We start from the raw sequence: 21,523 nt of genomic DNA, 5'->3' as shown, positions 1-21,523 counted from the left end.
ATATTAAATATTAATAACATTAAATAATCATTTTAGTGAAATTGGAATTTAAAATTAAACTTTTAGGGAACATATCTCTGTTTTATTAAAATGTCAGCCTTTCTTTCATGAAGATCAAATTTAGCCGTTATAGAGAATACGACAGGACTAAAATATTTTATAATTTTTTTGTTTTTAAGTGTTTGATGGCATTGAAATCATGTCAGTAGATACTCAATGAAATAATAGTGCTAACGGATCCCAAGATATTAGTTTCCACATTTTTTTTAGACAAGCCAGCCGGATCAAAAAATATATATATTGTGCCGCGTCTCACCCCACTCTCCATAGTAAGTTTGCACTAAATCTGCTAAATGCATGAAATCAGGATTTTATTTCGCGTCCCCTTTATACATACACAGACGCCATCTGAATTTGTTTCATTAATTTATGAAAGTCGTTCAACCCACATTTTTTAGTCGAATAAGAATGATAAAAAGTTGACTTTAATTCCTGTTTTAACCTGAAGGCTGCGATCATATATATTGACTTTTATGGCCATTAAATTGGTATAAAGGAACATTTATAGACTAAATCAGTCCATTACAACCATAGGGCATTGGGATTTAAGTACTAAAGCCGGTCTTTCATGAGGTCAAGTCGATGAAAATGAGGAATTTCGACGCTATATAAGACATCAAATTTCCAAACTTTGCAACGCGGGTTGAAAAATAGATAGATTAAGAAACCGACACAAACGGCAGATACTAAGTGATGCAAATGGCTGCGCACTTTTTCCGCCAATAAACTCAGAATTGCTAATGTAATAGACAACTGAATAAGTAACGCATCCCCCAAGATCACCTCAATGTTTACGACAGTTATACGCATACCGATTGAATTACGTCTACCAGCTTATATATTCGATCTAGGGTTTGGCTAGATGACAACTAGAATCCAAAAAGGCTTGAGTTTCGGCACGTATACGTACCCCTTCGGTCATATATCATAACCACTGAGCGGCTAAGCCGATCTTATATATCTTGATAAATAAATTTAAGGGCATCATTTTTTTGATTATTGTAACATTATAAAACGCATTTTCCCTCGTGAAATAAAGTTGATTTTATTTTACTTGAAAAATATAAATTTGAGGAGATTTTTTCTAAGTTGCGTTGGGTGGTTTGGAAAAAATAGTATTAAAGCTTGACATTGCACATAATTCTCGAGAGAATGTGGGAAAATAAGATATCTTAGAGCCTGTTTATTTCGCGCTGTCTTTTGGCCTTTCCACCAGGACAAAGTCAGAAAAGCTTGTGTCCGCTCAACCATTTCAAATCAGTCTCAGCTTTCCAGAGACGATGACAGAGACGATTTCCTTTATCTTTGAAAGAATTTGTCCCTCATTTTCATCATGTTTCCATGGCAACCCTTGGTTCGTTTCAACTGTTGCTTAGCAGCAGGATCGATCACGTGTTAACAATGCCAGCCTTGATATGAGTCAGTGAATGCCATTATTTAATCCACTTGAAGGCCAGCCAGATAATCTTCATTGAAGAACTTGTCGCGTAACAAGATTGATCATTGTTACTATGGCAACAAATCCTTAGCTTTGTCTTTTAGAAGGGATTCACCCATAGAGTGCTAAGCCCTTTCGCTTCCTACAAAGATTCAAAGTGAATTAGAACACAAACCGAAAAAGACAACTTATCTTCAACCCAACAGTATATTCTGATAATCCTGAATGGGTTCCCTGTGGATTTTAACCTCTTCTCCCACCCCCTTAAAACCACACCCTTTTAGGCATTTTCTCAAGCCTCTCGTTTCTTTTTGCTGACCAAGACGAGATACATTCCCTTGTTAAAGGTGACACTTGAATAACATTCTGCTAGTCAAATCAATGCTGGAAGTGAAAAATGATACCGGTGGGTACCCTGTGGATACTATCTACCTCCCACTGTAAAATCTAGATTGCTTGTGTTTTAGTGTAATTTCATCAAAAAAGAAGCCGATAATTTGATAATAAATCGTTAATGGCACAAGGAAAGAAGAGGAAGTCTCCTCGTGTGTTATGATACCTTAACTTGATTGGTTTGTTCCAGAACGTGCAGAGACAAAGGTGCCGCAATCGGTGGAAGTCTGGCAAAGAAACCACAACAGGAAACCAAAATGTCAATATGAAGCAGCGATGAAAAAAAGTGATAAATAAAGTAATTAAAATTTCAATGCGCAGAATTCATTAATTTGCTTTTTTTGGCTCACTTGAGAATGGAAAAATTACGACATAATAGACGCCATCTTGGTTTAATTTAGATATTATTAAACTAATAATTGATGTCAGCTGCTCGAAAAGCAGGTGCTTTTCTGAGTTCCACACAAACAGGGTGCTTTAAGGCCGGTTTAGACGGTACGATTTTCGCCCGGGGGAGGGGGGGGGGGGAATCTCTTGAAAAGTGGGTAGGGGGGCTCGACGGACGGTTTTGAAAATGACCCTAAAAGGTATGCATAAATTAACTGAGATGCTGATTTCAGACCCTAAAAGGTACGATCACATTCAAAATGACAACCTTTCCAACTATTATATTCTTGTATGACGTTTGATATTTTTCAAAACGAACAAATCTGATCCTAAAAGGTACGGAGTCAGCCGGGAGTCAGCCGGAGACCCTAAAAGGTACGCGAGGTCTCATTTTCGACCCTAAAAGTCCCCCCCCCCCCCCCCCCGGGGAATTTCGCCTACAGCTATCGTATACAACGCGCTCGCGTCATCCTACAACTCGAGTCGTAGCGTGTAAATCAAGCCTACAACTCGCCTACGACAGACGCGAGCGTGTTGTATAATATATTTGTAGGCGAAAATCGTACCGTCTAAACCGGCCTTTACAGTCTGGCTTGAGAAGAAATGTAAAAACACCATGTTTCTACGCAAACTAGACCACAATGCTCCATGCAATAGCCTTTGCGATGTCATGGCCGCCACCTTAATCTATTGGCACTTTTTTGGTACATTGTAGCCTCTATGTAAACATGTATTTAAAAATCAAGGCATTAGCCATTGAATACAATAACGCCTTTTCAGTCTAACATAGTCCCGACCACAGACAACATGTGCACCAGCGCTCTAGGGTAAAAAGTGGTCATTACAAAGCTCTTGCTAAAGGTAACCCAACAAATAAAAATGTGTAACTTATATATTCGCTTGTACAGCAATGACACACACAAATAATAAATCTCTTGCTAAAGGTAACCCAACAAATAAAAATGCGTAACTTATATATTGGCGTGTTCAGCAGTGACACACACAAATAATAAATCTCTTGCTAAAGGTAACCCAACAAATAAAAATGCGTAACTTATATATTGGCGTGTTCAGCAGTGACACACACAAATAACATGGCTGTCATGTATATTGCGCTAAATCAACTTAAGATTCAATGCTGTTCTGACTAACCTTTTATATTCTCGGTATAAGACCATCTCTCTTTCTGTCCCACTAAATTCACTTTCTGGGGATGGAGTTCGCGCCATTTTTTTAGAACTAATTTTCTTGGAACCACCTATTTATAAAATATTATTGAAAATTACAACTGATCAGTATGGATCTTGATAAACATTTGATTAAGAAAATAAACGCAAGAATTGAAAATTAGACAAAAGGTACACTTACCTTGCAGGATAATTGTAATTCTCTGAGCCATACGGAACATTATGACCTTATTATGCGTACTTTCTTGCGCATGCGCAAGGCGCCCACGTTTTAAAGATCCATTATTATGCAAATTAAGAGACAAGGTATATAACCACGTGCAGAGCCAAGACCAAGCCTCTTCTTTCTTTGTGTAAATGTGAGGAAGGAAAAGCATTTGGCATCAAACATGATCAGGGTGGGTCAAGAGGACTACCATGAGTGCCAAGTACGGTAGTAAAGCTAAAGCCAGGTAATCATAACACCGGGTGGGAAAATAAGGTCATAATGTTCCGTATGGCTCAGAGAATTACAATTATCCTGCAAGGTAGTGTACCTTTTGTCTAATTTTCAATTCTCTTTCACCATACTCCATATTATGCCCTTATTATGCGTGTTCGAAGAATGACGCCAAATGATAAATAGCATAAGACATATGTGATTTGCATTTCATCATCTATTACTTTTATTAGATTGCAAATGTTGAGATTCTTGTAATCTGAAATCTGAATTCTTACAACGAATTGTATAGTTAAACTAGTCTTATGAAAGGACTAAATTCGCGAATGATTGATCGCTTCGAACAATAGGTTTATTATAGAACCTGTTGAACGTATTGACTGAAGACCAGTCTGCATGTTTGAGAATATCTACTAGTGATGCTCCCTTGAAAAGGGCATTGGACGTCGCTGCACTTCTGAAGCTATGAGCTTTGTAAATTGACGTGTCTATTGAAGCGTTATGCAAAACTAGTTTAAGCCAACGAGCTATAGTAGCAGAACCGACTGCCTTATGGGGCTTGATATATGAAATAAATAATGGGTTTACTACAGATTGTCCTGCGAAACGCAGGGGCTGCGATTCTTTGATATAGGAGAGTAAATGTGCTTTCGGGCACAAGTCTAAGTCTTCAGCGAAAGCAGCAATTTCAACACGTAAATTAGGTTTGCCTGGACGTGAAGTCTTGAGGCGGTCTTTTACGACGAACACGATTTTGTCATCGAGAACTTTCATGTCTGAAAGGTTAAGGCTGTGAAGAGATTGGCATCTTTGGGCCGTAGACAAGGCGACTAGAGTGACAACTTTAAGGGTCAAGTCTTTCAATTTAAGTGACGAACACGGTGACATTGAAGATTTTAAATAGGCGGTAACAATACTAACGTCCCAAGTTGTATTGTATTTAGATTTCGGAGGCCTTCCCATGAAGATTCCCTTCATGAATCGTGAGACCAAGTAATGTGATCCAATTGCACGACCAGATACTGATTCAATAGTGGCAGATATGGCTGAACGGTAGGTGTTGACTGTACTATACATTTTACCGTCATTGTAAACTTTGTAGAGGAAGTTCAGAAATTCTTCTATAGGAGCTTGAAAAGGATCCAGCGATTTTGAACTGCACCAGCTACACCAGGATCGCCAGGCTGAACTATATTGTTTTTCAGTTCCTTTGGACCATGATTGGCAGATAACTTCGGCAGGCCCTGCTGAAATTCCCTGACTGCTGAGCTTTTGCCTGATATAGTCCAAGCGGCTAACTGGAGTTGGTTTCGTAATGGATGTAGATGATTGTTGTGGCGCAAAATAAGCAAGTTCGGCCACTTGGGGAGTAGGATGGGTCGAGCGATTGACATCTCTAACATTGTCGGGTACCAGGATTGAGAAGGCCACACAGGTGTGATTATCAGGAGACGAGGAATCTTGTCCGCTCGTGCATGCACTAGAACTCTGGGTATTAGGCTAAAAGGAGGAAAAGCATATCCATTTAAGTCGTGCCATCTTAACGAGAAGGCATCACACGCATAAGCGTCGGGGTCGGGCGACCACGAAACAAAGCGTTCTAGCTTTGTATTTAGGCGGGACGCAAACAAGTCAATATCTGGGTTAAACGTGGTTTGGGTTAGCCAACCAAATACGGTAGGGTGAAGGCTCCATTCAGTTCTGTCATTAAAGTGACGAGAATTAAAATCAGCTTTTTGGTTATTTAGGCCCGGAACGTGCACCGCAGAGATTACAATATCCTTTGAAATGCACCATTGCCACATCTCTCGAGCCAAACTGTTAAGGGAGGGAGATTTAATTCCACCCATGTTATTGATGTAAAAAACAGCTGTTGTATTATCAATGCGCAGCTGGACATGAACTGAGCGGCGCTCACGAACAAAACACTGAAGAGCGAAAAAAGCTGCAAGTGTTTCAAGGTAATTAATGTGTAGGTCAGTTTCATTCACTGACCAGAGTCCACCGGTGTTGCGTGACTCGCAAAATGCACCCCAACCCAGTTTGCTCGCGTCACTATCAATTGTGACGTCTGGTGGAGGGGACACAATGGGGAGACCATTGTGGACAGCAATAGTGTCAATAATCCAATGGAGATCTGAACGAGCTTGAACACTTAATGAAGTTTTGTCCTCATAAGACGCCCCGAAGGAAATCAATTGTGATTTACACATTTCAATAGAGCGATAAAAAAGGCGTAGATATTTGACAGCGCGAAAGGCTGAAACCAAGAGTCCTGAAACCTGGGCGACTTCGCGGATGGAAGGCGAAGGGTTATCCAAAAGCCGTTTACTATAGGAAATAATTTTGTCGACCTTCTCTTCGGAGAGAGAAATAGTCATCTGAATTGAGTTTAACTCAAATCCGAGAAAAGACCTTGTTGTAGATGGCTCGAGATAGGACTTGGTAGTGTTGATAATATAACCCAGGCTAGTTAACAGTTCGCAAACTTGATGGGTGTGACTAAGGCATTGGTACTTAGATGCGCCTATGACGAGGGTATCGTCAATGTAGTACACAATACGTATACCCTTCGCTCTTAAATAAGCATACACAGGTTTCAGGATTTTGGTAAAAGTCCGTGGAGCTAGACTATAGCCAAAAGGAAGACATGTAAATTCGTAGAGCAAATTATCCCAGGAAAAACGCAAATATTTGCGGTCTTGAGGGTTTATAGGTATGCTGAAATACGCATCCTTAAGGTCAATAGTGGCCATGAAATCTCCTGGGTGTAATAGATGCTTTACGAAGTCGATGCTTTCCATCTTAAAGCGAATCTTACGAACGTATTCGTTTAAAGGTTTAAGATTGATAACTGGTCTAAGATCACCTGTCTTTTTCGGTACCAGAAACAAAGTAGAGATAAACTCGTTAGGGCAATGGTTAGTCTCTACAATAGCTCCTTTAGAGCATAACTTCTGGATTTCAGATTGGATTAACACGCACTCATCTGAGGGTAAAGAGCGTTGTTTTGGGGCTCTGAATTGCTTCGGGATTGACTCGAATTCGAGTCGATAACCCTTGACTGATTGCAAAATCCAGCAATCAGAAGTGATCTTAGACCATTCATCAATCTTGAGAGCTAAATTGCCGGCCATTGTACAACTTGTTATAGAAGGTGTGACACTTACATTGGTCACTTGTCCTTGTATGAATCTTGTGTTTTGGTTTGGGGTTTGTTCTGGTTGAACGGGCGGCGTCGTGGTTTGTAGCTCTCGTAGTTGTCGCGATTGTCCCGAGCAGATGAACTCGGGTTTCTTCGGGATAAAAAATGATCCCTAGGCTTGTAGTTTTCGCGTTTGCGTTTTCGATTGCCTCCACTTCGATCATTTCCTGTAATTTTTGTGGCAATCCTGTTCGCTTTAGAGATGTCGTCTACATTCTTTGACAGGTCGTCGCCAAAGAGAAGCTCCGAGATTGGAGTGGATGGTGCACACAATGATTTATAACCTTTGCCTAGCTCGGGTTTAAGATGTTCTCGGCGCTTTAATGACATTTGGTAACCGGCATTGCCGATGAAAGAAATGGCCTCGGACAACGAGCCCACAAGATCTTTAGGATTCAGTAGCTCTTTCTTTTTCTTGGCTTGAATCACAGTTTCAGTAAGTGAAACTATTACCTGGGCAGTCTTGACAACAGATTTTTGCACCTCTTGAAGTCCTAAGTCGGCCGTTTTGGCCCTGTGGGACAATTCGTTCCAAAGTGGAGTATTTACTCGTGGAACGCACAATAGCCCGCAATTTTCGGGAGTGCGATATTTATCCACAAGAGGTTTCATTCTATCCTCCATTGGCTTCGAGGTGAACGATTCGTTCACTCGTTTGGCTAGGAAATCTAGCACTTTAGGACCTTACGTTTCGTTAACATCACAAATCGACGGTGGAAATTCAGACTCTTCGGGATCCGCTTGTGAGTCAGAATCATCACTCGAAAGGTCATCGACTAGTGGATCACTAGGGTCAAACTCTTTACTAGAACTTTTTGGATCGTGTCCCGAGTCGGGAACAGAACTTGAACGTTCGATAAGCTGAGTCAGCTTGTCAATTTTTGAAGACATCTCATCAATTCCCAGATGATGATGCAGTTGGAGCAAAGTATCCTTCTTGAACAGAGCCGAGTCGGCTCGTATTGAAATATCTGGAGTATCATCCATCTCTTCATCGAAGAGCAAAGACTCATCTTCCTCGGCAACTTTCTTTCGTTTTGGAGAAGAGGACTTACTGATGTTCTGCTTGTCAGTAGACATACTCATCGGCTGACAAAATATATACAGAATAAAGACAAAAATGGTTTAGGAAAAACTCGCTTAAGTGAAACGAAGCGAGAGCAAAACGAGGGCTTACCTAGTGCGATAGCACGAAGAAAGAAGAGGCTTGGTCTTGGCTCTGCACGTGGTTATATACCTTGTCTCTTAATTTGCATAATAATGGATCTTTAAAACGTGGGCGCCTTGCGCATGCGCAAGAAAGTACGCATAATAAGGGTATAATATGGAGTATGGTGAAAGAGAATTGCTGGACGTTTCGACGCGGATATCCTGTCATCATTTTCAACAACTGATCACTGATACAAAGATAACTAAGAACGACGGCCCTTTGTAATCGAAAAATGTAATTTGTCTTTTACCTTTCTTCTTAATGGCGTGAGGCGGTGATGATAATCTGTCATGAGCCTGCAGTGTTTTGGTGGTCAGCTGTACCTTGGGTTTTCTTTCGTTTTCATAGTACTTTAAAATAAAAGTTTATCTTGTAAAATCATCAGTTCATCCTGCCCCACCCATCCACCAATTTTTCCGCCCATTTAACCGTTCCATCCCCCCTCCCACCCATCATTAGCCCAACCATCGACTCATTAGTGTACCTACCATTAGTTCCTTAACTGAGGAGGTATCTACGAGCTGGTTAAAACTGTACTCTTCATTTCTCTCAATTAACCTAGAAAAAAGCAGTCAAAATCTTCAAAAAATTGTTTTAGAATTACGTCGGATAGGGAGGTCCTTGCGTTGGATTAATTTGAAGTATTCGCTCAGAGCCCCTCTTTTCTCGACAGATTGGCCTCCAAAAACGAGTTTGGATTTATAGAATAATTTCTGTTTTCCCATAGCGCATGCTCAGGCACATTTTGTTGTTTTTCGACCTCGTCTCCAAAGTCCGCGTTTCTCAAGGTGCTTGAGGTGCTAACGATGAGAAAAACAGGCTCTAAGAATGAGAGTGTGAGAAAGGTGTTGACAATAAAAAACCCAGGCTCTGGCAACGAGTATAAATAGTTATTTCTCCTTTTAACTGCGCATGTTCAGGCAAAATGTCTGTTTCTCGATCTCGATCCCAGAGCCTGCGATTGTTATGGTCAGTAACGGGTGGAGCGAGAGTTGCTGACCATGAGGAACGCAGACTCTGATATTGGCTATTTCTTTGATGCGCTTATACCTTTGTGTGGCTGCTCTGTTGGCCAGCGCATGTGAGAACATGGTGAGGAGTTTATTTCGTGTGTCGCGCTTGGCTTCTTCTTTCCTCTGTATTTCTAATTCTCTTTCAATCTGATTATAAAAAAAGCATTCAAAAAGAATGAGTATAACACAGTGTTGTCACGTCACACGGCACGGTCACGGTCACATGTTACCCGGCCTCATCCACTAAGGATGATATAACCGTCATGTGTCACAGTATTGCATGTCTTTACAATAAGAGTGCGTGGAATCAATGCTTACACAATGATGATGCTATAACACAGTGTTATCACGTCACACGGCACGGTCACGGTCACATGTTATCCGGCCTCATCCACTAAGGATGATATAACCGTCACGTCAAAGTATTGCATGTCTTTACAATAAGAGTGCGTGGAATCAATACTTATACAATGAGAATGCATAACACAGTGTTGTCACGTCACACGGCACGGTCACGGTCACATGTTACCCGGTCCTAATCGGAAATCCACTATAAGGATGATATAACCGTCACGTCAAAGTATTGCATGTCTTTACAATAAGAGTGCGTGGAATCAATACTTATACAATGAGAATGCATAACACAGTGTTGTCACATCACACGGCACGGTCACGGTCACATGTTACCCGGTCCTAATCGGAAATCCACTATAAGGATGATATAATCGTCATGACACAGTATTGCATGTCTTTACAATAACAGCGCATGGATGATGCATAACACAGTGAAATTATCACGGCACTTGGCACAGTCACGGTACGGAAGTGATCACTATACCAATGAACAATGCTTATCCACTAAGGACACTGTAACCATCACATCACAGTATTGCACATCTTTAAAGTATGTTTTATCCAAAGTCACATAATGTGCTGTAAAGAGTGAAAGGTCGTTACCTCTTCTGGATCTGGTTCCTGTTCCCCAAACACTAGCCTGTACGCTGCTAATGGTGGAAACTCGACCTGGAAATGAAACCACAAACAAGACAACTATTAATGGACATCACAACCCCCAAAAACAATTGTTATAAATCTCTTGTTCTGATTGGTTGAGAGCATGTGCCTTATGAGAGCACACAGCACACGCACAAACTATTCTATTTCTAAAATGTTTTGGGTATATATATATTTTTTTCCTTCATCAAATATTTTGTGCACAAACCTTAGGGAACTTCTGGTCAAATGTCAAAGCTCCATTAGACTGTGCATTAGTGATAGACTTCTGTTTACTTGTCGGTGCAGACTGTCCTCGGCCACTCTGACTGCTCGAAATGTCTGTCAAACCAGATGGCTGAAAAAAGGAAAGAGCAACAAATTAATATGTTGAAGTTTTACTTTTGCTTCAGTCTATTGTGCAACACAGGGAGCCCATGTTACAGCTTTACAACTAATTTTATTGTTCCATGTCATACAGGTATCTCCTCTGATGCCATTCTCATACCGAGACCCTTGCATGTTAATTTTGGTCTCCAACAAAATGTTCTCAGCAAATCCAACTCCCAGAACATCAATATGTCGTATTAGCCAATCAGAAAAAAGAGATAGGTTCATTGGCCCCAGACTCTATTATCTCTCTCCGAGGCATTTTAGCTGACCGGACTAAGAGGAATGCAGGCTCAGGGAGCGACATTGCCCAGACCGTCTTTGCAGAAATCAAAAGGAATGCAAGCTTGGGGAACAGACGTACCGTGAATACGTTAGAGCGTGCATGCTTGCTGTTGTGCCATGATGGGCGGGCATTATCAGCAATCATCTTGTTAATGTCACTATTAGTCCATTTGTGTTGGGTCTCTTCCGTACTGGACATCAGGGTGTCACGGTGGGTTCTCTCGTACTGTAGAATATCTTCCCAACTGAGCTTTCCTATGGATGCCAGAAAAAGAAAACGTGTTCAGTAAAACCTATGTTGATATTTTGAAAAGCAAAGTAGTCGTAATAGTGTGTCTATGGGTACCTATAGCCTCCTGCACAGTTGTGCAGGCTGGCTTTCGTGACTAAGATGTTTATTCCCACAAATCCAACTACCAATCAAGCCAAAAATATAAGGGGAGGCTTGACCAAATTTTGGCTTGACTTGTAAGTACCAGCTCAGTTTACTGTGAATTGATTACTTTGATCAAATAAAACTATATATGGCTGAAGGGGATGGGGGTGGGGGTAGGGCTACAGCCCTCTCCTGGATCTGCCCTTGAAATCCAATGCCCATGACATACTAACAAAATAGAACACTGATGTTCTGGTACAACTAGTCTTTTCATTTGTATTACCTTTTTGCATGACTTCTTCCAGATTGCCCGGACATAGAATAAAGTCCCAGAAGGCTTTGATCTCAAAGACTTTCGACAGGTAGCCTTGCTTCTTGAGCTGATGCTCTAGTTTAATGATCTGATATCGAATGTAAGAATTATATAACTGGCATTAGATGTGTATATATTTAGGGAACTTTATCTTTGACAGGGTAAGGGGTGGGGTGAAATTGGGGTGGGGTGAAATTTTAGGGGGGGGGGGGGGGGAGCAAAAATTCTGGCCATTCTGTTTATAGGTTTTTTTTATAGTCACCACCACCACCATCATTTCCATCATTATCTATCATAATCATTATCATCAATCATAATCATTAATTATTATCATTATTACCATCCCCAGTCACTATCCATCACCACTACCACAACCATCATCATCATTATAACCACCACTACCACCATCATCATCACCATCATCATGACATCATCATTGTCACCACCATCATCACAGCCATCAACATCATCATCATTGGCATCATAATCACCATCCATCATCATCATCAACATCACCACCACCACCACCATCATCATCATCATCATCATCATCAAAATCAAAATCATCACCAAAATCATCATGACCATCACAAGCATTTCTCACCTTATGATAAACAGTTTCTTGTATATCTTCTTTGTAGCTCCGGTCATTCATTACTTTGGATTTAGGAAGTCTTATGACAACTTTGTGTCTATCTTTTTCCTGAAAAACAAAGGATTTTTACAAAACATGGATCAAGGTCACAACTCTTTATCACAAAAAAGTTCAAAAAAAAGTCATTCATGAAGTACCTCCTTCTCTCTTAGCCGTCTCTCTTTTTCTACTGCTTTCTTATTCCTTGTTTTGAACTCTCTGTGTTGGTTTGATACTTTTTCTTTCAAAGCTCTTTTATAAATCCTTTTGTAGTAGTCTCTGAGCAACTCAAGATCTTCGAGCATGCGATCACGTAACTATAGACATGATAAAAGTATGGGGGGAAACGTGAGTTTATAACAACAGAAACCCAAGTTCAAATGGCTTAAACCACTACCATAACATTTTTTTCATAAGGGAAAAGAAGTTATTGATGTATTATTATATCACAATTTTTGTTCCAGGAAACTTGAAACAACATACCCCTTCTCTGTATTCTCTTCTCTTTTCGTCTTTCTCATCTTCCTCATCACTGCTTATGGTTTTGTTCTTTTTAAATTTCACTTTCTTTTTCTTTTTCTCCTACAAAATATTGAACAAAATTTAAAATTTGATGAATTCCTTGTGGAATATTTATCAGCTGAATCACAAGCTTTCAATACATAAAACCTCTTAAATATAGTTTAGCTATTCCAATGTGCTATTTCCTGGGGAGGGGGGGGGGGAACTCAGAAATTTTGAAAATGACCCCTAAGGCTTGGGAACTTTTGATTTTTATCCCTAAAAGGTACCAATATTTATCTATGATATAAGTGACAGCAGATAAATAAATAAGAGCTCATTGCCTTTTATCAGCTGGTTGAGACCCATCAATTAATTCCCAAAAATGAACTTCAAATAGAATTTCCTAATAATTTTGTTTAACAGTTTTTACCTGTTCTTCAGCTATTGGTTCTTCCTCAGGTTCATACTTTTTTTGTTCGAGTGACAGTTGATGGTCGACATGATGTTTAAGCTCATCGTCTGACATGTATCCTCCAATCATGGGAATGAATGTAGAGGACATATGTTTTCTAAAGACAAAACAGAAAGTTGGTTATAATGAGAATAAAATGACAGCAGCTTCTTATCATATTTTGTTCTCCTCACCACCACCACCACCACCACCACCACCACCATCAATAACAACATCTTTATTTAGCACTCCTTAAAATAACATACATGTAACATAACTACCATCATCACCATAACGACCATCATTGCACTTTCATTATCACCATCATCATTACCATTATCTTTGTTCACCATCCCTATCACCATCATCACTATCATAATGATCGTTGTCATTTCCATCACCATTACCATCACCATCACTATCATCATCATCAACATCACCACCAATATCATCAACATATCATCATCACCATCACCAACTATACAATTATCATCATCCTCATACTAGTGTGTTTTATGAGTACAACTTACTTTAACTGTGGCTTGACTGGTCTTCTCACTGCTTCTTCAGTCTTGCCTTCCTTCTCTCCTTTTTCAACTTCCATCTCTATTTAAGTTATTACTTCAATCAGGTATAAAACTTAAAGAAAAATGTAATAAACTTTCAATAAATAAATAATATTTCTAACCTAGTCTAAATTAAGGTCTCCTAGAACAACCCTGAGTCAAAAAAAAGACTGTATTAATAATAAAGTTAAGGATTTAAATAGCCAAAAAGTTGTTGAATATTTTCACTCTTTGGAAAACAGGCTTAGTAAATTTAAGCTTATTCATCAATATTAAAATAATTATTGAGCTCATTAGCAAAGTCAAGCCATTAAAAACGTCGAAATTTTAGGTTAAATGGTTTCAAAAATATTTCTAAAATACGAGAAATATGATAAAAAGAAAATAATTTGGAAAAAAATAGTTCATTTGGCAAAGAAGCACGCTGCTCAAAGATACCTTCGAATAAAGAAGAATGAGACGCCAAAATGCCCTAAAATTCTTATCTCCTGCATTCCTGCGACGTTAAGAAAGTCTCCATTTATCAACCCATGGTAAACAGAATTAAATTTAGCTTTAAATTAAGTAAAAAAGTCGAATTTTGGGGGAGAAAAAGAAGAACTTGGAAACCAAAACACGACTGTTTACTACAAGGCGCACCAAGGGAACACGACCCATCTAAGACGATCTGTGATTGGTTCTTTAATAAACAATTGTCCAATCAAAATACTTCTTACATTTTATCAGCTGAAATTTTTTAGGTGATCTCATTGGTGCTTTGTTGTCCAATCAAAAGCTTTGGTATATCGATACTGTAAGCTTAAAGACGTGTCTCAAAATGGCGGCCGACTGAGTAAAAAGCAAAATGAAAATTTTCCTGAATGAAAAAAAAATTTTCTAATAATTTGATGGTGTTGGTGATGGGGCAGAGAGTTGATGATGGACTGTACTCCAAGCTGCCGCCTTCCAGACCACGCAACGATTATTCTATCCGCCACTACTCGTGAGGATTTACCAACGTTTCAGTCCATCGTAAAGAAAGTTTGCTCAAATCCTGCAAACTTGACTGATCGCCTTGGTCGCCATGCGATCCACGTAGCTGCCTCTTGCGGCAAGACAGACATATTAGAATGGTTGATTAAGGAGTGCAAAGTAGATATCGAGATGCGGGACTGGGAGTCGGGATGGACGCCATTGCATAGGAGCGTGTTTTATGGCAAGCTGAACTGTGCAGTGAGGCTGCTTCAGGTAATGGAACTTTGTAAAATGTTTGGAAGATCTTTTTCAGATTAATAAATTTTGATATGCACATATTTACAGTGCAACTACTATAACCGGGGCCATTTACACAGCTAACCAATCAAAATGTAGAATGAGAACGATGCATTCCGAATTAGGATGGTTGAGTCAATCAGAAACCTAGATTGCACATAAGTTGACCCTAATTTATTGTTTTCATTCTGCAATTTGATTGGTTTTTGCTTTCTAGGTGGCCCCCAGTTATAGAAATCGCACTGTAATAGCAATGACTTCTATTGTTGCATGGCTCTCCGACAACGAGTTCCAACAACTGCATATCATTAAATTTTGTGGGGTGTTCTGTAGTTGGTCCACACTATTGCCGGTTTTCACATGACGTCATCAAAACATGAAAATCTAAACTATAGATCGTATAAAGACATTTCTAAAGTATGCTTTAGAAGTCAGTTTTATAAGTCACAAGAAAAAATCTCGAGTCATTTCGATGTTTGGTTCCCGAGTTATGAAGGTTGAGTTTGTTTCACACAATACCGTCACGTCTATTTAAATAGCGATGAAAATATTAAAACAATTTACTTTAGTTGAAAGATTTTTCGTTAGACACGTTCAAAATATCTATTTAAAGTATATTTAAGTGAAATGTAGTCAAACATATTAACTATTCCATTACTTTAAGCCTTTGGAGTTTCGTGCGCCATGATGGTGTACCAACTTGGAACACCAAGATGGCCGCCCCATACATTTTAACCAAAAATTGCGTCATGTTTACTCGCCTATAGTTCCGTAACGAAATGCTTTACAGCCTTAAAATTTGGCCAGTATATGTAGTTTGGACCGCTTTACAAGAATATAAAACTTCTATTTCATTATAGTGCGAATTTACGCTTTTGAAATTTATGATGAAGTAGGTGAAAACCAAGAATTGATGGGTTGCAAGCATTCTTAAGAGAGTCAAAAGACAAAAACATGGCAGCCATTGTGGTGTCGTTTGCAATAAATGCTAATGGAAATATCTTGTTAAATGGCACCAACATGGCCGTGATGATGTAACTTGCAATCAAAGAATATGAGGTTAGCTTATCATAGAGTAGCTAGGTGATATAGAGTATGAGAATCAAGGATGATGTAGCAGTAGAGTGTGGTATTGAGGAAGAGAGAAAAGCAATGCATCACTTTTAGCTGTCAAACACTTTATTTAAGATGGCAGATCTTATGCATGCATGCTAAATAATGACACTGTCATGCACAGTACTCGTCTTTCACTTATGGGTTCTTCCGTTTGAGTCCAATACTCAGCATCACAGGATGTGATTAGAGGTTGTTAGGTCTCTCCCTTGATTCAAGGCTTTTCCTCTGAGTTTCTCTCTGGTTTTCCTCTCTCCACAAAACCTAAACATGTTAATGCCAATTTGATTTTACTTTGACCCTGATCACCCCAGAGAATGTTTCAGGGTATAGATAAAATTTGAAAGTTTTTTATATACTGTTTTTTATAGCATGGTGCTGTTCTTTATAATATCGACAAAGATGACCTTACACCACTGGACTTAGTCATGCTGGACAGCCCATTCAAGCTATCTATATCAGGTATAGGATATACACGTAGCCTTCTACATAGGTTTTCTTAAGGCCGGTTTAAGTGGTACGATTTTCGCCTACGACTATCGTATACAACACGCTCGCGCCATCCTACAACTCGAGTTGTAGCTTGTAAATCAAGCCTACAACTCGCCTACGACAGACGATACGATAGTTGTAGGCGAAAATCATAACATCTAAACCGGCCTTTAGGGTTGAAATGTCGTCATGCAACATATGGGGGGTCTGAGAAATGTTGCATGACGACACTCTGTGCAGGATGCTAGGTAGGATGATAATGATGGTACCATTATGATTTTCATACCACCAAATCCTTAAAATAATTTAATATCAAACCTTTGGGAAAAGCTGGCCGGAGATCGATTCTAAGTTAATGCTTAAGGATTGACATGTTTAGTTGCATTTGACTTTTGAAATTTCTGATTTCCGACTATGACCTTTAATTAAGTTTCTTGTGAAGTGTGATCGTCAAGGTGGTGACTGATGTTTCGACAACCTGAGTGGAAGTCATCTTCAGAGTCCAGTGAGAAAATGAAAGACAGTTGATGGTATAACAATTAATTTTCATAGTATTTTTTTTAGTGAAATTATTTTGTTTTTATGTATTAGTTGAAGGAAAAGTAACATCAAACTATGAGACCAAACTGAGTGATGAGTTATCTCTTCATGTTGGTGACGTCGTCACTGATATTCACGTGACCCGGTCTGATTATTGGACGGGTAACTTGAATGGTGTCCAAGGATTCTTTCCTAAAAGATGTGTACAGCTTACTAAACAAGGTACTGTAAAATACAAGTAATGAATATTTCCTTGAGCTTTTAGGTACATATTAATTTTATCAAAGACATATATAAATACATACATATACCTCTTTTAGACTATAGGACTGATTTGTATACCTGGGGTGCAAATACAAATTTTACTCTTGGGCATCAAGACGAAAGTTTGAGGCAAAACCCTGAACTGGTTGAGACTTTGAGCAATGACAAATCCACCAGCATCAAACAGGTAGGAATACAAGATGGGAGAATTAGATGGAGAATTAGATGGGATGGAATGGGTGAAAAGAAGAAAAGATGAATTGGTGTATTTGATGGATAAGATGGATGGATGGATTTGATAGATGGATGGGTGGGTGAGTGGGTGGGTGGATGGATTGAGGGAGGGAGGAATAGTATGATAAAGAAATGATGGATAGATGGATGGATGGATTTGATAGATGGATGGGTGGGTGGGTGGGTGGATGGATTGAGGGAGGGAGAAAGGGATAGAAGGATAAAGGAATTATGGACAGATGGATGGAATGGGTAGATTGACATATAGATAAAAAATGTTGGTCAATAAATGGGTGGATGAATGAATGAATGGGAGGGCAGGAGAAATGTAAATGAGACAGATAGAAAGATAAATGTATAAAAATAAAATACAAATCAAATCAAAATTAATTTAAGAGACAAAAATGAACCATGTTTATTCAGGTTGTGATGTGCAAGTTTCATTCTGTTTTCCTGACTCAAGATGGAAGACTGTATACTTGTGGTCATGGAAGAGGAGGGAGACTGGGACACGGGGATGAACAGACACAGCTGGTAAGATAGTATAAGGGCACAGACACTCGATATGTAACATTGCGCACAACATTGCAGGCAATGCTGTTGAAGTAGGATAGTATTCTACTTCAGCAACATTGGGTGCAACAAATTGCGTCATGTGTCATGGCTCGCAAAGTTAATTGCATGCAACATTGCGCGCAATGTTGCACCATGTGTCCGTAGCTCTGGATGCATAAAAACAGTAGTCCCTTTTACAGATCCCTGTGCCATCTTGAAAGGTAACCATGCCTTTGCATTGAAGTGAGACCAACGGTGAGCTTGCAATTATAGAGACCATTTTTTAAGACCTTGGGCAATTATTCATGTCTTTAACATATTTGCAAACTCACCGTTCCTCTTGCTTCGGTGCCATAGCAGTTGTGAGTAGAGTTTTTTAGGTCTCTCGCTGGATTCAATATTTTTTTCTCCGGTCTTTGCTGTTTTCAACCCTCCTCAAAACCCAACACGCAAAATTCAAAATGCTTTTGTAGCACTAAACATGTTATATCCTTCTTCAAGGCTCCGAAGTTAGTAAAAAGTCTTAAAGAACACACGTGTACCTCAGCTGCTGCAGCTCAGGATCACACAGTCGTTGTTACAGACAGGTATTCATTTTTGTTACTGATAATCCATTAACAATCCCTTGATACGACAAGTGAGTGAGGACATTGATCATGAGGATCAAACTATATATATACTGGTATATTTTAGCTCTACTTGCTATATAATAAGCCATATTGTTTATTTCAATGTTTCCTTGTTGCATTATTTTTCAGTGGTTCAGTGTTTACATTTGGATTAAACGACATGCATCAACTAGGCCATACTCCAGCTCCTTCTCAGTGTCTTGTCCCTTCAAAGGTAAAAACTGTATAGGGATGAAATGGTTAATCAATATACGATGTGTAGTTTCAGAAATTATCCACTCTCCCCCCCCACCCCACCCCTCATGAAGGAATTTTTTAAAGTCATCCCCTACCCCTGCAAATTCCAATTTTCTTCCATATGAACTCTGTAGTTTTGTTCTTTGTCTGCCCCCCCCCCCTTCACCCCCACACCTCGGAAATTCCAAATTCCTTTATGGGGGAGGGGGTATGGTTAATTTCTGGAACTACAGAAAGCTTTCACGTTATGGCAAGCTATGAAAATCCCCATTTGTCGCTTGTATTTTCTTGTAAGCTGGAATTACGAGTGACTCATAGAATACTTCAAGGTATGCCTTTCAAAACCTCAGTATAACTAGTATGTATCTTTTTAGATACAAATGAAGACTTGGAAAGGGAAGCATATGATTGGTGTAGCAGCAGGGCGATACCACACGGTATTCTACACCCATAATGAAGTGTATACTTGCGGTCTTAACATTGGACAACTGGGTAAGACATCAATATATACACCATTTAAATCAAATACAAAAGTGTTCTGTTGTTTCCTAATTAGGTGTTTTCTATTTGAAGGTCATCTTAAAGGAGAAAAATTCCTCACTAGTCCAAGACAGGTAAAGATGGGGAAGGTCTGAAGAACATCAATACAAATGTAACTCCCCAACAGCAGGGGATTGGAATTTCCAAGGGGTGGGGAGGGTCTGAGGAGGGTATATCGTGTAGTTCCAGAAAATAGTGACCTTTAGATACGACGACGAGTACGAGATCGAGTACGAGTTTTAAAATTGGACCTGTGCACGTGGTTAACGCCAAATCGTAGTCGATTTCCGATTTTTACAATCTAAAGTTTCAATCGACGTACACCAACACGACTACGAAAAGATAGTGCCTCTCTTTAAAAGTTAAACACTCATACTTGTTCTCGTACTCGTACTCGTCGTCGGATCTAAAGGTCTCTAATATCCATACCTCCCCCACAGAGGGGGACTGGAATTTCCAAGGGGTGGGGAGGGTCTGAGGAGGGTATATTGTGTATTTACAGAAAATACCCATACCTCCCCCACAGGGGGGAACTGGAGGGCGACTAGATTTTCCAAGGGGTGGGGAGGGTACATTTTGTAGTTCCAAAAAATACTCATATCTGTCATGATTGTGCAGGTAACAGCTCTTCATCACAAGGACATCACCATCTCCATGGTAACATGCAGTGATGCAGCAGCAGTGTGTGCGACAGGCAAAGGGGACATATTTGTACTCAATCAGTATTCCTGTCAAAAGATTGTCAGTAGGTAAGAAAATGTGCTCAATCTATAATTTTTTAGATAATTATTACTGTGGTGTTCAATATTCTGCAAACTCAGACATTTCAAGATTTGACTATAATTAAGTGTCACCTTCTCTTTGAAGACTAAATAAAGTTAATGATTCATGGTTATTCATGTTTTAGATTTTTTTATGTCCATAGATTCCCTGAGCTTACTAAGGTGTTGGTGGCTGGCGTAGATGTTGATCTGAACTCAAACTATGAAGCTGCGAAAGTCCAAGACCATGTTACACTCACATTACTGAATGCAAAAGGACTGGTTAGTGTTTTTGTTGGTGAATAACATTGCATTAAATTTACTGTACAAAAAAAAAAAAAAAAACTCCAAGAATCCTATCATTAATAATAATAAAAGACCTTTGCAGCACAACATGTGAGTAGAGTTTGTTAGGTCTTTCTCTTGATTTATCAAGGGTTTTTCTCTGGGTTCCTAAATTCAGGCTAAATTCAATCAATTTGATCTTTGAGTTAGCAGTGCCCTGATTTATTTTATCTCCAAGGTAGTTTCAGGCTTCAATCTGTGAGTTACCCATGCCCTGATTTAGATCAGAACAGAGGTTGTTTCAGGGTTTGATCTGTGAGTTAGCCATGCCCTGATTTAGATCAGAACAGAGGTTGTTTCAGGGTTCAATCTAAAAGTTACCCATGCCCTGACTTAAATCAGCCCAGAGGTTGTTTCAGGGTTCAATCTGTGAGTTAGCCATGCCCTGACTTAGATCAGCCAAGTGTTTTTTTCAGGTTATCAATAAATATAAACATTTCAAATTTCAATTTTTTTTCTCAGGTTTATCAGTGGAAAGAGAGCTATGGAGGGATGCGAAGGTGCAAATGGTTGTTGAGGAAGGAACTTCTTGGTAAGATTACTTGATTGTGATCATCGTTGTATATGGTGTAGATAATTTTAAATCTCTTTTCTATGACAGTCGCTGATGTTGCAGTTGGAAAACAGCTTTACATCATCACAGGTATGTGGAGAATCTACTCATTGAGGTTTCTTCTGTCTGTCCATTTGTCTTTTCGTCTGTGTGTCTGTCTCTGCA

General features: G+C 39.4%; 3 protein-coding genes and 1 long non-coding RNA gene across 5 annotated transcripts in view; 2 read left to right on the top strand and 2 right to left on the bottom strand.

Annotated features, from left to right (window-relative positions):
- Positions 1-354: 354 nt before the first annotated feature.
- Positions 355-14,440, bottom strand: LOC116291018 (uncharacterized). Of its 2 annotated transcripts, none has more exons than XM_089032589.1 (16): positions 14,283-14,440; positions 13,809-13,884; positions 13,258-13,396; positions 12,807-12,905; positions 12,482-12,640; positions 12,294-12,392; positions 11,660-11,777; positions 11,080-11,255; positions 10,555-10,683; positions 10,290-10,355; positions 9,370-9,479; positions 8,808-8,877; positions 8,570-8,669; positions 3,431-3,536; positions 2,058-2,118; positions 355-1,640 (listed from the first exon to the last, which is right to left on the bottom strand). In XM_089032589.1, the coding sequence occupies exons 2-16, from the start codon at positions 13,880-13,882 to the stop codon at positions 1,599-1,601; spliced, it is 1,548 nt and encodes a 515-aa protein (XP_088888715.1). In that variant the 5' UTR covers positions 13,883-13,884; positions 14,283-14,440; the 3' UTR covers positions 355-1,598. The 2 variants fall into 2 exon arrangements, with proteins under 2 accessions (XP_088888715.1, XP_088888714.1); XM_089032588.1 differs by having other exon boundaries at positions 13,809-13,917; positions 14,283-14,437.
- On the top strand, positions 3,626-11,719 carry LOC148909874 (uncharacterized). Its single transcript, XR_016120192.1, has 2 exons — positions 3,626-3,917; positions 10,807-11,719. It is a non-coding gene; the product is annotated as an uncharacterized LOC148909874 (long non-coding RNA).
- Positions 3,913-7,041, bottom strand: LOC148909875 (uncharacterized). Its single transcript, XM_089033366.1, has 2 exons — positions 5,680-7,041; positions 3,913-5,404 (listed from the first exon to the last, which is right to left on the bottom strand). Exons 1-2 carry the CDS (start codon positions 7,039-7,041, stop codon positions 4,208-4,210), a joined length of 2,559 nt encoding a protein of 852 aa, XP_088889492.1. The 3' UTR covers positions 3,913-4,207.
- Positions 14,441-14,492: 52 nt separating the features above from the next.
- The window catches only part of LOC116304473 (inhibitor of Bruton tyrosine kinase), a 33,673-nt gene continuing 26,642 nt past the window's right edge, over positions 14,493-21,523 (top strand). Inside the window, exons 1-13 of the mRNA XM_089032586.1 lie at positions 14,493-15,071; positions 16,580-16,670; positions 17,292-17,462; positions 17,561-17,691; positions 18,162-18,272; positions 18,795-18,880; positions 19,052-19,136; positions 19,534-19,651; positions 19,733-19,773; positions 20,318-20,448; positions 20,625-20,742; positions 21,268-21,337; positions 21,407-21,448. Of these exons, the coding sequence (XP_088888712.1) occupies positions 14,760-15,071; positions 16,580-16,670; positions 17,292-17,462; positions 17,561-17,691; positions 18,162-18,272; positions 18,795-18,880; positions 19,052-19,136; positions 19,534-19,651; positions 19,733-19,773; positions 20,318-20,448; positions 20,625-20,742; positions 21,268-21,337; positions 21,407-21,448 (1,507 nt within the window). The 5' untranslated portion in view covers positions 14,493-14,759. The remainder of the gene's footprint in view (positions 15,072-16,579; positions 16,671-17,291; positions 17,463-17,560; positions 17,692-18,161; positions 18,273-18,794; positions 18,881-19,051; positions 19,137-19,533; positions 19,652-19,732; positions 19,774-20,317; positions 20,449-20,624; positions 20,743-21,267; positions 21,338-21,406; positions 21,449-21,523) is intronic.

Source organism: Actinia tenebrosa, unplaced genomic scaffold, assembly GCF_029948245.1.
Source record: "Actinia tenebrosa isolate PJP-AT-01 unplaced genomic scaffold, QUT_ActTen_1.0 PGA_scaffold1__47_contigs__length_23844297, whole genome shotgun sequence".
NCBI classification, from domain to species: domain Eukaryota; kingdom Metazoa; phylum Cnidaria; class Anthozoa; order Actiniaria; family Actiniidae; genus Actinia; species Actinia tenebrosa.
Note: the sequence above shows the minus strand (reverse complement) of the source record. Positions and strands in the feature narration are given on the sequence as shown.

Coding starts and splice junctions, on each gene's coding strand:
- LOC148909875 (XM_089033366.1), bottom strand. CDS start 7,041: ATGGCCGGCAATTTAGCTCTCAAGATTGATGAATGGTCTAAGATCACT. Junction 5,405..5,679: donor GGTGCATTTCAAAGGATATT/GTAATCTCTGCG, acceptor TCCTCCTTTTAG/CCTAATACCCAGAGTTCTAG.
- LOC116291018 (XM_089032589.1), bottom strand. CDS start 13,882: ATGGAAGTTGAAAAAGGAGAGAAGGAAGGCAAGACTGAAGAAGCAGTG. Junction 9,480..10,289: donor AGGAACCAGATCCAGAAGAG/GTAACGACCTTT, acceptor TTTTATAATCAG/ATTGAAAGAGAATTAGAAAT. Junction 1,641..2,057: donor AACAAACCAATCAAGTTAAG/GTATCATAACAC, acceptor GAATCTTTGTAG/GAAGCGAAAGGGCTTAGCAC.